Consider the following 14,319-nt stretch of genomic DNA (forward strand, 5'->3'; position numbering starts at 1 on the left):
CTTCTTGAATGTAGTTGAGATCAGCACCTGAATCTATTAAGGCAACGACCTCAAATTCAAAATCTTTGCTGATGACAATCCTGACTTTGGAATGCCATTTCTGGAAGTTAATCCTACTGATGGTTTGCAAGAATGTCTCACTGGATGGTTCTTATGCCATGTCAGCTGTAGGGTTAACTGTTTCATCAACTTCATCATCTGAAGGATTCTGTAATGAGGTTTCTTCCTCATTGCCTTGATGAGAAGTATTTTCTAACTGTTTGACTCTTTGGTCCATGAGATTGTGATCAACCCTAAGGATGGTTAACTCTTGCCTAAGGGTTCTCACTTCTGACTTAGTATCCTTAATCTCTTTCTAGAGATCTTGGACGGTAACTTCCTTCTTGGATTTGGTAAACCTATTATAGATTTTTTCCAAATAAACTTTGGGTTCCTGAATCCTAGGTCTGGATGCGCTGGCTTCCTTAACTAGGGTTTTATGGAACTCACTAAGCCATTGAGCTTTGATGATTGGGTCTTCAAACTGTTCTATGAGATCTAAGAGGAGCTCTTCTTGCTTAGAAAGAACATTGATAGTCTTGTTCCTACAACAACTATCTTTGCAAGCTAGGGTTTCATCCGGGCCACTAGAGGAGCTAGAGGAGACTCTAGAGGATTCTGAGGACGACCTATATAACTGATGTTTTTCTTCTTCACTAGAACTATTAGGAGACTCACTATCTGAGCGGTCAAGTTCTAAGAGTTTGAAGATTTCTTCTTTACTGGCCTGGTCACTAACAAAGGTGTTGATAAAGGATTTGGCCTTAGCTTTACACTCTTTCTGGAAATGACCTCTTTTCCCACACTTAAAACATTTTCCTAATGTTTTAGGTATGTACTTTCCTGTGGACTTGGATTTTCCTTTCTTATAGAAATCATCTGTTTTGAACTTCTGTTTTCTATAATACTTGGATGCTGTTCTCTTCTTATGGGATTTCTCAGAGGGTTCTTTTCCTCTTTGCTTGGATTTTCTCTTTGGGATGATTGAAGGTAAGCCATACTGTGTACAAAAGTTTCCTACATCGTACTTGGCTTTGCTCTTGCTGGCTTGGCTTTGGATTTTCAAATCTCTACACATCTTCATTCCTTCACTTCGGATTGTGCTAGAGATGTCTCCATAGGTTAGGTTATCATAATCTATGACACCTAAAGGGCTAGCAAGGGTTTCTTTGACCTTTTCACCAAATAATGTGGGTAAGCCATTGATGAACTTCTCCTTCCAAAATGGAGAGTTACAATCGCTTCTATGCATGACTCTGGTGATAAACACATCTTCATACCACCTGTATTCACCAAGGTTTTTACATCTAAGGTTACTCAACTGGTTGTAAATCCTAGATGTGATGTTGCTAGGTTTACCTACGAAGTGTTTCATGATTGTATAGATCAGGATATTGACTCCATCGGGAACACCTCTTCCTATGCGTTCGTCAAAGATGGGGTTCTCTTCCTCATCTTTTTGGACAACATGCTTAATGTCTTTTTTAGACTCTTCTGTTAGACAGTTATTCCACCAATCTAACAGTTTTCCTATGAATTCTAAAATCATGAGCTCTATGACCTCTGTGTGCTGATGTCCATCATTTAGGTAGTTATTGGCTATCATGGACATATGCTGAATCTTATTTAGGATTTCTTGTTCTGATAAACCATCTATGTTCCATTCATAGAGTTTACCAGTGGATATTGTGAATTGGCTATTTCTTTCCTCGTACGGGAGGTCAGGGGGTGTGGGTCTGGGATACCAATTCTTGGTTAGGTTGGTTGGGTTTACCTTGGGTTGGTAAAGCCTATTTATTTGTAAACCTCGAAATTGGTCTTCGAGATGTTCTATCTCCTTTTCGTTTTCTGAAGAGGTTCTACTAGAACTGCTAGAGGCTATGTGGGCTGGTTATCTCTAGGTTGCCCTCTACTAGTTGAGGTGGTGTTAGGTGAAGGGGTGACTGGTTCCTTCTTCACAAGTTCCTCAAGTTTTGGGCGACTATTTCTAAGGCTGTTTTATCCTTAGGTCTGAGACTGGCTGGCCTAGTTGTGGGGAGCTTAACTAAGGGCTTTTCTAAAGTCTAGATAGGTTTGCTAGGGTTTCCTGGTTGAAGGATAACCTTGTTGTCTATCCGATCTTCTATCCTATCAAGTTGTTTTCCTATGACTCCTAAACACTAGTTGGTGTAGTTGTTTTGCTTTATTACCTTCTTGACAACCTTTGCTTCATTGGTTGGGTGTTTGAAGGGAGAGGCGACTACATCACTACCACGGTGGTTAAAGAGTATGGCTTCCTGGGGAGGATGACTAGACCTAACAACTTTCTTATTTCCTTTGTTGTCTTATGTGGTCCAATTGGTTTTGGTAATGACACAAGACTTCTTATGCCACTTTGTTGTCTTATGTGGTCCAATTGGTTTTGGTAATGACACAAGACTTCTTATGCCACTCAAAATGGTTCTCAAAGTATTCAAAGAAAGAGATATTAGAGAAAGAAAAGTTGTAGATATTTAAGTTACGGTTCCAACCCATCTGGTTTTGTGTCAATTGGATTTTTGAGGAGAGAGATACGTCCAAAATACTGATCAGTGCTCAAATAAGATTTTTCCTTTTCAGATTCTGCTTCTTTGATTTCTTTTTTTATTTGAAGCTTCCAATCATGGTAGACAATCCAAGCACTCCAGCTACACCTCCTTAGACATTTAAGCATGGTCTTTTAGCTCCACTTTAATTCTAGTTTAGCCTCCATTCTTTCACAAATTCCTGTAAACTCATCTTTCTCACATAATTTCTTGAAAGTAGAAAATTGCACACAATAAATAGCATTTTATTCAAGAAATTATGTAAAGATAAATAATAGGGACTAATGAAAATCATGGCTTAATTATACAAATTAAGCATAATAATAAGGAGATAACGCCCATATAAATATATATTAAGTATACATTTTAAGGCGTTATCAGTTCTATTTTACCAAAACAAGAACTTTGACCATTCTTGGTTCTTGATGTTTGACAAGAAATTCTCCAGCCCAGTAGCTTCGTGGTTCCTTAAGTGGTGGGAAATGTTTGGATCAATCCCTCAGATCTTCCCAGAACCACTTCAGGATGCCTTAAGATACTTCAGCTCTAGGTTTCAAGTCACCAGTCATACTTCCCAGTTTCCAGCAATCCTGCACATGAAAATCAAGTACATAATTCACTGGATCAATATGTGGAACTATGCAATCAATCAAAATCTTCTGGACAGAGAATTCTCCGTAAAATGGTGGGATAGTTTCAAGTATAATGACATTATCGCCCAGATCCACAGGGATTTTCCTCCACCAGTCCAAAGAGCCATTGCTCATAATACAAGGTCACAATCCAGCCTAGATTCCGTCCAGATCGCTAGGAAATCTAGTAAGGAATTAAGAGATCTTGCCTAGCAATTGCTCTTACAATCAGAAAAGTTAGAGTCAGAAGAAAAGAACTCTCCTGCCTCTTCAGAAGCCTCAGTTAATCGCATTCCAGTTGACCCCTTCCAGGATTCTCAAGATTCGTATGATGGTTACAACTTGGAAAGTGATTAAGATATTCTGAAGAGCTCCAGAACAACCTTTTGCAGTCCGGTTACTATTCCGCTACAGTACCCAGCAAAGTTCCAGATAGAACACTATTCATCCACAGCACCAGTCACTGTGCATGAACAGTATTCCAGAAAAGCAAGGGGACAAATCACTATTTCATGAACAGTGATCGTTACTGTTCATCAAACAGTGCCCCGATAGAATCATGCAGAGTTACTATTTGCTTTCGGTGGAAAAGAAATTCACCTTCAGTAAAAGCAATTTACTCTCCGTGATTTCCGCAATCTCCTGAAGAATCCAAGGCTTCCTCCAGCTATATAAGGAACCCTCAGGCTCAGTCTTCAGCAGGTCCAGTTTTAGTCCAGTTTAGGAAAACTACCTCAGAGGTCCAATTCTCTTTACAATCCAGAACTTGTAATTAGATGACCACTCCAGTTTCTTTCTAGTTTACACTTGTAACACCATAGTCATGGTCTTCACAACTGTAACCTTTAGTTTATGCTTCCGCACCCAGATGGCCTCAGTCAGCCTCCCCCCTTTTGTGTAACTTACCCCTTTGGATTGGGTTCTTACACCTTGGAATTCTGGTCCTAGGTCTCTCCTTGATCTGGGAAAGGGTGCTAGGTTTCTGGATGAGCTACATTGGGATACAGGTCTATCTCTAAGAAGGATAGTTGGCTGCCTAAAAGGTTGGTGTAGATCTATTGGGGATCTAGACCTAGGTTCATCATATTCTAAGGGTGTCCTAAACCTGGATTGGTCAAAGCTTAGTCTAACCGTTCCATCGGCTAGTTGCTGGAAAAAATCTAGAGCCTTTAGTTTATGCTTCCGCACCCAGATGGCCTTAGTCGGCCTCCCCCCTTTTGTGTAACTTACCCTTTTTGGTATCAGAGCCAAGTTTGGCCGATAGTAAGTTGTAAGTTACTATATATTTTCAATCAAGTTGGCTGGTATTACCGCCATAGTTATCCATTATTTTGTGCATTATTCATTATTTTGATTATGCTATCTCCTACAAGTTATATTTTGTTTTACATCTATTTTCTGATAACTCTTCCATTCCCATTCATCACTTTCTTCATCTATTATTTCTTCTCAGTCTTTGTTTACTATAATCTATTTTGGTGGTAGGCTGAGCCTCCCGTTTAAACTACTGTTCACTATTCTGTGATTATTTGTTCAAGCTAATCAGTTACTTCCCAGTTATCTACATTTTCTTATTCCCGTTTTTAGCCCAAAGTTTGTTGCAGATGTGTACTGTTGAGACAAGTAAGTCTAGTCTTGCTTGGCTGTGTAACAAGGGGTACTAACCTGGGATTAAGTTTATATATATATATATATATATAATGCCCTCAGGTATTTTTCTTCCAGATTCCAAGCTTCACAACATGGTTCCCAGTTTCTTGCAATTCTGCATATGACAGTCATGTACAAAATCCATTGGATAAGCATGTGGAACTATTCGATCAATAGCAATCTTCTAGACAGAGAGTTTTCAGTCAAATGGTGGGACAGTCTCCGGTTTGAACAAATTATCAGCCAAATCCATAGAGACTTTCCTCCTCCAGTTCAGAGAGCCATTGCTCACAGTACAAGGTCTCAGTCTAGCCTAAACTCCGTCCAGATCGCTGGAAAATCTAGCAAAAAATTGAAAGATCTTGCTCAGCAATTGCTCATCCAGTCAGAGAAGTTAGAGTTAGAAGAAAGAGTTTCTCCTGCCTCTTCCAAAGCTTTAGTAAACCGCAATCCAGTCGATCCCTTCAAGGATTCTCAAGATCCTTAAGATGGTTACAACTTGGATAGCGATTAAGATGTTTTGGATAGCACCAGTCACTATTCAGAACAGTCTCTCAATCCGGTTACTATTCAGCTACAGTACGCGCACTCAGCAAAGTCTTCAGACAAACCACTATTCATCCACAGCACTAATCACTGTGCATGAACAGTTTTCAGAAAAGCAAGGGGACAAGACACTATTCATGAACAGTAACAGTCACTGTTCATCAAATAGTACCCGACATAATAATCCAGAAGTACTATTTGCTTTCGGTGGAAAAGAAATTCACCCCTAGTAAAAGCAATTTACTCTCCGGATTTCCTACAATCTTCTGAAGAATCCAAGGCTTCCTCTAGCTATATAAGGAACCCTCAATCTCATTCTTCAGTAGGTTTTTCAATTCAGGTCCAATTGAGCAGATCCAGTTTTAGGTCTAGTTCAGAAATACCTCCCTTCTCATTACAACCCTCAGTATTGTAATAAGATGGCAACCCCAGTTTACACTTGTAACACCTTATTAGGTCTTCACATTTGTAACCCTATGGCCTCAGTCGGCCTTTTATATTTCCACATGGCCTCAGTTGGCCTCCCCCTTTGTTTGTAACTTACCCCCCTTTTGGTATCAGAGCCAACTTTTTGGCCGATCGTAAGTGTTGTAGGTTACTGTAATTATTTTCAATCAAGATTGTAGGGAAAGTAGTAGGAAATCTTAGGGTTGAAACAAGGAACTCTCTCTTCAAGAAAGGCTTAGAAGAAAGTTTCTGAAAGAAAAAGCTCTGAGTTAAACTTAAGGGACAACCCCCCTTAAATAGGTAAAAATTCAGAGTGAACAGTGCCATGAACAGTAAAAGTGAATAGTGAATAGTATAGTGAATAGTAAATTTCACTTTTTGACTTCAAAATTTCAGCAAAAGAGTCTTGTCCAAAGCTTGCCAAAAGTGAACTTGGTGTGACCAAAAGCCTGGGGAATCATGTGGAATCTTCTTTTTAGAACATCATCATAGTGGTGTGAAACAATAGTGGAAACTTAACCAGTGGGTAAACATTGTAGCATTTTGGCCATTGTGCAGGCCAGACAAATACGGTGAATCAATCTATCTGTCTTTCGCCAAATCTGGAGTATCTTAATTATGACCAAATAGTTCTGGATTGTAAGGGAAACATGGGTTTTTGAAACAGATGCTTTAGAGGACCGTTCATCTCCTGAAACATAAATGATTGCAGCTTAATAGTGAGGGAACATGTGCATATGTGCATAAGCTAGTTCAGCTGTGTGCACTGAGATGGCTTAATCAGTATCAGGGGCATTAGATGGGTAGCCATCATAAGGATCCCATGGAGAATCATCATTACATTCATGTTCATGATAAGTAGCATACTGATTGTAGAATCCACAATATAGAAGTGGCTCATAAATGGGACTTTTCCCTAGTATAAAGAACTTCCTTGGATCATCATGACCAGTCCTTTCTAAATGGTGGACAGCAGAGACGTAGGGTTTAATGCCGAAAACATGAATTCTATCCATGTTTCCTATGAAATGATAGTCTTTCCATAGGTCTTGGATAACATCAAGAATTTGATTATTGAAATAATTTCTCCAACATTCTGCAAGAGCATAAAGGTCCTTAAATGATAGATGGGAATTTCCTTCATACCGTTGACCTTGGTGGGTGAACCCATTAATGAGTACAAGATGTTTGGAAGGCTAAACATTCATCCAATTATCTTTTTCCCATTTTGGCAGGGTACTTTAACATCTGATTGAAACAAAAGGACTATTAATCTGTGAAACAGCCCTTTGAATAATTTGCGAAAACTGGCTAATCTGGTCATGGCTTGTTAGCTTGATGAACCTGATAAAACCATATTCAAACCTCTGGGACAGACAGTCGAGATCCCTGTCATCATCTTCTGTTCCATCTTCATAATTAACTAAGAGACTTGGAAATGGATGCCTCTTTTCGTACGCTCTGAGACTGCTCCCAAAGTGTTCTTCCCAATCTAGCTAGACAAAGACATTGTTAGATTTATCCAATCCATCAGGATCAGGAATAGTGGCTGTAACAAGTTTCTTGAAATATTTGTACCATAGGTCAAAAGACCTAAACATAGCCTTGCTTTCCAGAATACGAGATTGTATATTTGTTGGCAAGTTGGCAATAGCAATCCTTAGCAGGAATTGGGTCTTAAGACTCAATCTTGCATAATCGGTGCCCATAATAGTCTTTTTATCCCTTGAATGGATTTCCTCTTTGCCAAAGAGTTGACTAGTGTAGGGGTCATCTTTAATATTTAGGTAGCTAACAAGACGACTTCTAAAAGACTCATTTTCTGAAACAAGGTTAGCATAGTGGCTCATATGAGCCTTATTCTGTACAGTAAGGTTAACAAGGTGGATTTCAAGTGCTCAGAGGGTTTTCTAGAAAAGGTTGCGGTGGTTTCTAGTAAAAGGAGCTTGAAGGTTATCAAGAGTAAATTTGATAGAATCTGGTAATTCTGAATAGGTTCCATTGTGGAATTGTAAATTTCTAGACAAAACTTCTTGCAAAGCAATTACCATATCACCACTGGAATATGTCACCTCTGCCGGGACAAATTCCTGAAGGGATGTTGATCTACTGGGTTTTACCCCAGAAGATGCGCCTTCATGCATTACAAAAGATTATCCCACTAGGAGCCTTTTGTCTTGAGAATAGCCCTATGCTAGTGCTTTTCCCTTGTTCCTCCTCTCTGCCGAGGAAGTCATAATAACCTACTTATTAGTGGTATAAGTATTATTAGTCCACTTATTAGTGGTACTTATCCACGTAATACGCTCCGGTTCCTGCAAAGAAGCATTGAGAATATTAGGATAATTGAGAATGGTTAACATTTTGGTATTATGAACATTACCTTTAAAAACATCTGTGAAATATTGGTAAGAACCCATCATTGGCCCTTGAACAAGCACATTAGTGGGGAAGTCTTCAATATGGGATAGATTAATAATGTGTCTTTTCTAAACTAAATCATTGATTTCTTTTTTGCAAAGCTCAACAGTTTTAGCATTCATTTGAACAAGGCAAGCCTTAGTAGGAATGTTCTTTTCATCAAAATCTTTAACATAAGGCAAATCAACAATATGTTTTCCTTTATGCCAAAAGGCATTAGGAACATCAGAGCAAACACCATCAGTCATAATTTTCTGAAAATTATCAATTTTTTATTGCAACAATTTATCAGAAAGTTGTTCAGCAATTTTCTTGTATCTAACTTCTTGTTGAAGGAAGTTAAGATGTTTGGTTTTAGCATGGATCAGATTTAAAGAATCATCAGTATCAATTTCAAACTTTGAAGCAAATTTGAATTTTACTTTCTGTCCATATGGATCAATAGTAATTCCATCATGTTCAATAAGAAAAGGATACAAAGCATTTATAAATGGCAGACCAAGAATCACTTTATCAGTCATGTTTTTAACAAGAACAGAAGGAATCTTGAAGCAGACATTACCATAACAAACATAAGCATTATTTAATTCATATTTAATCTTCATTTGAGTGCCATTAGCAAAAACCAATCTTTTAGTTGACTTTTCAAAATATTTTGAAGAAATTAATTCTTCTTGGATACAGTTCATATCTGCACCAGAATCAATCATAGCAATAACAGTGAAATGATAATCATGAGAAACAATAATCTTAACTTTTGTAAACCATTTTGGAGGGAGCACTTTGTTAACAAGATTAAGTTAAGAATTATCAACAATACCTTTGTCAGAAAGAAGAGCCTGTTGACTGGATTCATCTCCATCCTTGTGCTCATCTTGTTCATTATCAGATTGGTGTTTATCAAGATTTTTATCAATTTTTAACAGTAACAATTCTTGTCTAAGATCATTCTTATCACTTTTAATCTTTTTAAATTCATTTTTTAATTCAATTATTTCTTGTTTAACAACAGTGATCTCATGTTGTAGATCATTAACAGTTAAATCTTTGGATTTCTTTTTATTAAATCTTCTCAAAGTTTCTTCAAGGCTTATTGTTGATTTTAATTTTTTACCAGTTTCATCTTTTATCAGATTTTTCTTAAGCTTATCCAAATATTCTTTTTGCAATTCAGGATTTTCAATTTGACTTATCAATTTAATCAACAAACTTTCATTTTCTTCACTTTTGGTGAGAACTTTAACAGATTTAATAACATTGCAACAGGAATCTCTACAACCAATTTTAACATTAGGAGGATCAGAAGAATCATCAGCAAATTGACAAGAATCAGATGAGGAAGAAAAATCGTCTTCCAAGGAATCAGACGAATTGTTTGATTCAAGGATTTGAAATAATTCTTCTTGTTCTTTTTCATCAATATTTAACATGTTAAACTTATTTTTTTAAGTTACCGGGTTTTTGTTTGCAATCTTTTCTGTAGTGTCCGGGTTTTCCACAGTTAAAGCATTTACCTTTACTTGATCTTTGTTTATCATATTTTTTAGAAACATTTTTCTTTTTAGTATAATAGAAATCATCCGGTTAAACAAAGTTGGTTTTGTATTTTTTATATTTTTTATGGCTATAATTTTTGCGACTTTTATCATGTTTTTTACCCTTTTTCCTAGAAGGAGCAATAGGGGACAAACCATATTGTTCACAAAAATTACCCATTTCATATTTAGCTTTTCTTTTATTCTTTAATTGGTGTTTTAACAGTTTTTCATCATTGCACATATTAATACCAAGTTTTTTAATAGTGCTTAAAATATCACCATAAGTTAGATTATCATAATCAATAGAATCATTTTTACCCATTAACTCTTGTTTTACCTTATGAGCAAAGATAGGAGGCAAACCGTCAATAAACTTTTTTTTCCAATAAGGCTTGTAGCAATCTTTCCGAAGCATAACTCTAGAAATGAAAACATCTTGGTACCATCTGTAATTAGACATAGTAGGACATCTCAAATTGTTTAGATAATCAGAAATTCGAGACGAAATATTAGATGGAGTACCAACAAAATGTTTGAGAATAGTATAGATCAAGGTATTAACACCATCAGGAATACCTCGACCAATACGTTTATAAAAAATGGGCAAACCTTCAGCATTCTTTTTAACAGCATGTTTAATAGATTCTCTGGAGTCTTCTGTGAGATATGAATCCCACCATCCATGAAGAGTACAGGAAAAACTAGTAACAAGGAGGTCAACAATTTCAGGGTAATCAAGATTATGATTATTCAGATAAACAATTCCAACCATAGACATATGACCCATTTTATTAATGATTTCTTGTTCAGACAAACCATCAATATTCCATTCATAAATTTTATCAGCAGAAACAGAAAATTGTGTTTGAAAAGATCTTTCTTCAAACTGCATATCAGGAGGAGTAGGTTTGGAATACCAGTTTTTTTGTAAAAGACATGGATTTGGAATTTCCAACAAATCTTTTAATTTCTGGCAAATCATCATCAAAAACCTTTTTAGCAGAAATAGAAGATACTAAATCAGAATCTGTGTTTTCATCAGAAACAATTTCTTTTTCATTTTTTGAAATAGTTCGAGTAGCAGGAGTACTTGTAGAAGTACCTTCAATTTTAACTTTTAAATAAGAAAGCATTTTCTCAACAATGTCAAGAGTTTTAGCTTGAGAAGTTTTAAAATTCACTTTTTCTCTTTGATTGGGTAAATCAATCAAAGGTTTATCAATTTTTGAAACAGGAGTTTTTTCATCAATTTTTTCTTCAATACGGTCAAGTTGTTGACCAATAATATGCAAGGATTCATTAGTAAAATTGTTTTGTTCAATATGACTAATGATAGGGGTTTGATCATCAGCAATTTTGAAAGGGGAGGCCTTCACTTCATCCTTTTAACAAGTTATCAAAACTATCTCAAGAGGTGGATGAGTAGACCTAACAATGGTTTTATCTTTCTTAACAAAATTTGATTTCTTTATCACATTTAAATGATTTTTTGAAACTTCATCTTTTGGAACATAATAGTTTTCAAGAATATCAAAGAACAAAATATGTTTTTTCAATTGGTTCATTTTTTCTTTCCATTTTCTTTTAACACGGTCTTTTTCAGACTGAGCAAAAGTATTTTGGTAATATTTTCTTTTATCTCTGTTTTTAGCAAGCATAAATTCTCTAAGCAAGGAAACCATATCAATTTCAAAATTTTCATTCAAAACTCTTAATTGACTTTGAAAAACAGGGTTTTCAATGGGAGGAAAATCAGAATCAGATGGACAAACAAATCTAGTGTCTTCTTCTTCTTCATTAGCAGTTCTGCCATATGGAGAAGAAGTTTCAGGCTTAGTGGAATAGAAAACAGTGCTAACTTGGGATTTATCACTTGAAACACCTTTTAGCTTTAAATCAGTGGATTTTTAAAAATTCTTTTGTAAAAATTCATTAAGATTTTGATCTCTTTTTGAAATACTTTCAGATCTAGCAAAGGAATGTTTTCCTTCGTTGATCCTCAAGGGTTGATTGTTTTGAAAACTTATTGTAACAGTACCATCAAGATATTGTTGAGTATCTGTAAGATCTAACTCATCAAAAACAGGTTTAGCAAGAGGGGATTCTTGTTCCAACAACCATTCAGTAGGAAGCTTAACGTCTTGCCATTGAATCATTTTTGGAACTTGAACTTTAGCATCAGGGGTTGAACATTGAATTAACATGGTTTTACTAGAAGGTTCTCTATTAATCTTAACACCAGGGTTCAATTAAGTACCCAAAGTCAATAATAAATGCGATAAATCAAAGCAAAAGGTTTACTACCTTCTTCAATGTGATAACCAGATGAAGCAATATTCAAAGTTAAAGCTTTAACAATATTAGGATCATCCAAAGCAAGAGTAATATCAGGATAATAGTTAAAATATACAGGACCATCATACAGAGAAGCAATAATCATACCAAGAATGCTATCTTTGAATTTCTTAAATCTAGCATCTCTTAAACACATGAGAACAGAAGCATTTATTCCTTTTCTAGTAAGTGGTTTAACAACAACTTGAACCATTCCAATATGCAAATAACTGAATTTTTTAGCAGCAATAAATTCACTAATATTTCTTTTAGAAAACAAGCAACATTTTTCATGAGTTTTTGAAATAGAGAATATTTGTTCAACAGTTCTAACTTTGTAAGCAGAATGAAAAGCATTTTTAGCCCAACTAGTTTTGTAAACAACTTTAGTATCAATCTTGGGGATATTCCATTTCTGAAAATCAGGAAACTCATTATCTTCAACAGTATGATCTTCTTCATTTACAATATCAAGAGGACAACCAGTCCTGGAGCTGACAGATGAGTTGGATCTCCACAATCTATCCATACTATCCTAGTTTTAACACTTAATTATCATGTTTTTCTTAACACTGTTACATTTCGTAACACATACCCTAACCAACCCTATACCTCTCATGCCCTACATGCTTTCCTAGCTCAAACGGGCCTTACAATTTGGTTCTGGGAATTCACTTTATGACTAGGGTGGTGCCAACGATGGTAAAAAGGGAACACAACAAAGGAGTATCAAAGTTTCTGGTAGTCACAGATAGACAACAGAGAACACAACAACACTATCACCGACCAAAAAAGAGTGGCTTCTGATACCACAAAGAGTGGCTCTGATACTTGCTACCAGTTACTTTCCCCTAAAGTTTCATTGGATCCCTGAACATAGAGAGAAAATTGTGCAATACTATTCTGATATTTTGCGCCATGAGAATTTAGTCACTATTAAAGCCATACCTGATAAGAACAACACTGCTAAGATTATTTATCATAGTGTTTTCTTGAATCATATTATTTTTGAAGAAATCTGGGGCCCCAACCTTGCCTCCACAAAAAGGTTACCAACCTCCCTTGTTCCTTATTCATATCATGATTATCTCACTACTTGGTTCAGATTCGTACTTCATTAGAATGAAAACATGTCTCATTCATGGTTTGTTAATTTTTATAAGGATTTTAATTCTGATTTACCTCTCTGGTTCATCCGTTGGTGGACTCAGTTTGGATCTGTTACTAAAATATTCCCAAATTCATTGGTGGGTTCTTTCCAATATTTTACAAATGTATTCAGAGTTGATGTATTCCCTCATTTGCTCCATTTCATTAAGAAGTATAAGGTTCCTTGGATTTTGAAATGGCAATATGATAAGGATGGTGATGTTCTCACACGCCGTTGGTATGTTAAATGGTGGGGTAAGTTCCCTCACACTCAAGCAATTGTTAACAATGTTACTAGAGAATTTCCATCTCCAAATACTCTACATGCTGCTAAGACCAATACCCCGATACAAAGAACTGAACTAGCTGCTGCACCTACTTCTACATCTGCTAAGACTGTTAAATCCTCTACTAAGCCTAAAAAGAAGGGTTTTCCTTTGGATGAAATTCAAAAGGACCATGATGCTCTGTATGCCCTCATCAAGATGATATCAATGCACAATGGCCAAAATGCTACAATGTTTACCCCTGGTGAAGTTCTCACTATTGTATTACTACTGGCCCATGCAAATGATGATGTTTTTAAAAAAGAAGATTCTTCATTATTTTGGTCACCTCATGCTTTCTTTCAGCACATTTGGTTTTTTGGATGGAAGAACCAAACAAAGCCCTTGCTCGTGATGATTTGAGTCAAAAAGTGAAAAATCACTATTCACTTTTTATTGTTCACTGATTACTGTTCATTTTTTTACTGTTCACCGGCACTGTTCACTACGCTTTTTTATGCCTATTTAAGGGGGGATGTCCCTTATGTTAAACTCAGAATTCTCTAGAGCCAGAACTCTCTTTAGGACTCCTTCTCTCCTTTAGAATTTCCACTACTACCACTATTTCCCTACAAAGCCTGTAACTAGAACTCGTTCAAAGCCTTGTAACTGTTGAACTGTTTCAATCTTGTAACTACTACTGCTATAAGTACTGTTATCTATTTACAATAAT

The 14,319-nt window shown here is 36.1% G+C and overlaps 1 protein-coding gene across 1 annotated transcript; it reads right to left on the bottom strand.

The window, feature by feature from the left end:
• Nucleotides 1–355: 355 nt before the first annotated feature.
• On the bottom strand, nt 356–1,651 carry LOC115991335. Its single transcript, XM_031115039.1, has one exon. The coding sequence runs from the start codon at nt 1,649–1,651 to the stop codon at nt 356–358; it is 1,296 nt and encodes a 431-aa protein (XP_030970899.1).
• Between the last annotated feature and the right edge of the window lie 12,668 nt (nt 1,652–14,319).

The sequence above is a fragment of the Quercus lobata genome, chromosome 5 (assembly GCF_001633185.2).
Source record: "Quercus lobata isolate SW786 chromosome 5, ValleyOak3.0 Primary Assembly, whole genome shotgun sequence".
Taxonomy (NCBI): Eukaryota; Viridiplantae; Streptophyta; class Magnoliopsida; order Fagales; family Fagaceae; genus Quercus; species Quercus lobata.

Bases quoted from the DNA above. Each gene is read 5' to 3' on its own strand.
- LOC115991335 (XM_031115039.1), bottom strand. From the start codon at position 1,651: ATGTCCATGATAGCCAATAACTACCTAAATGATGGACATCAGCACACA.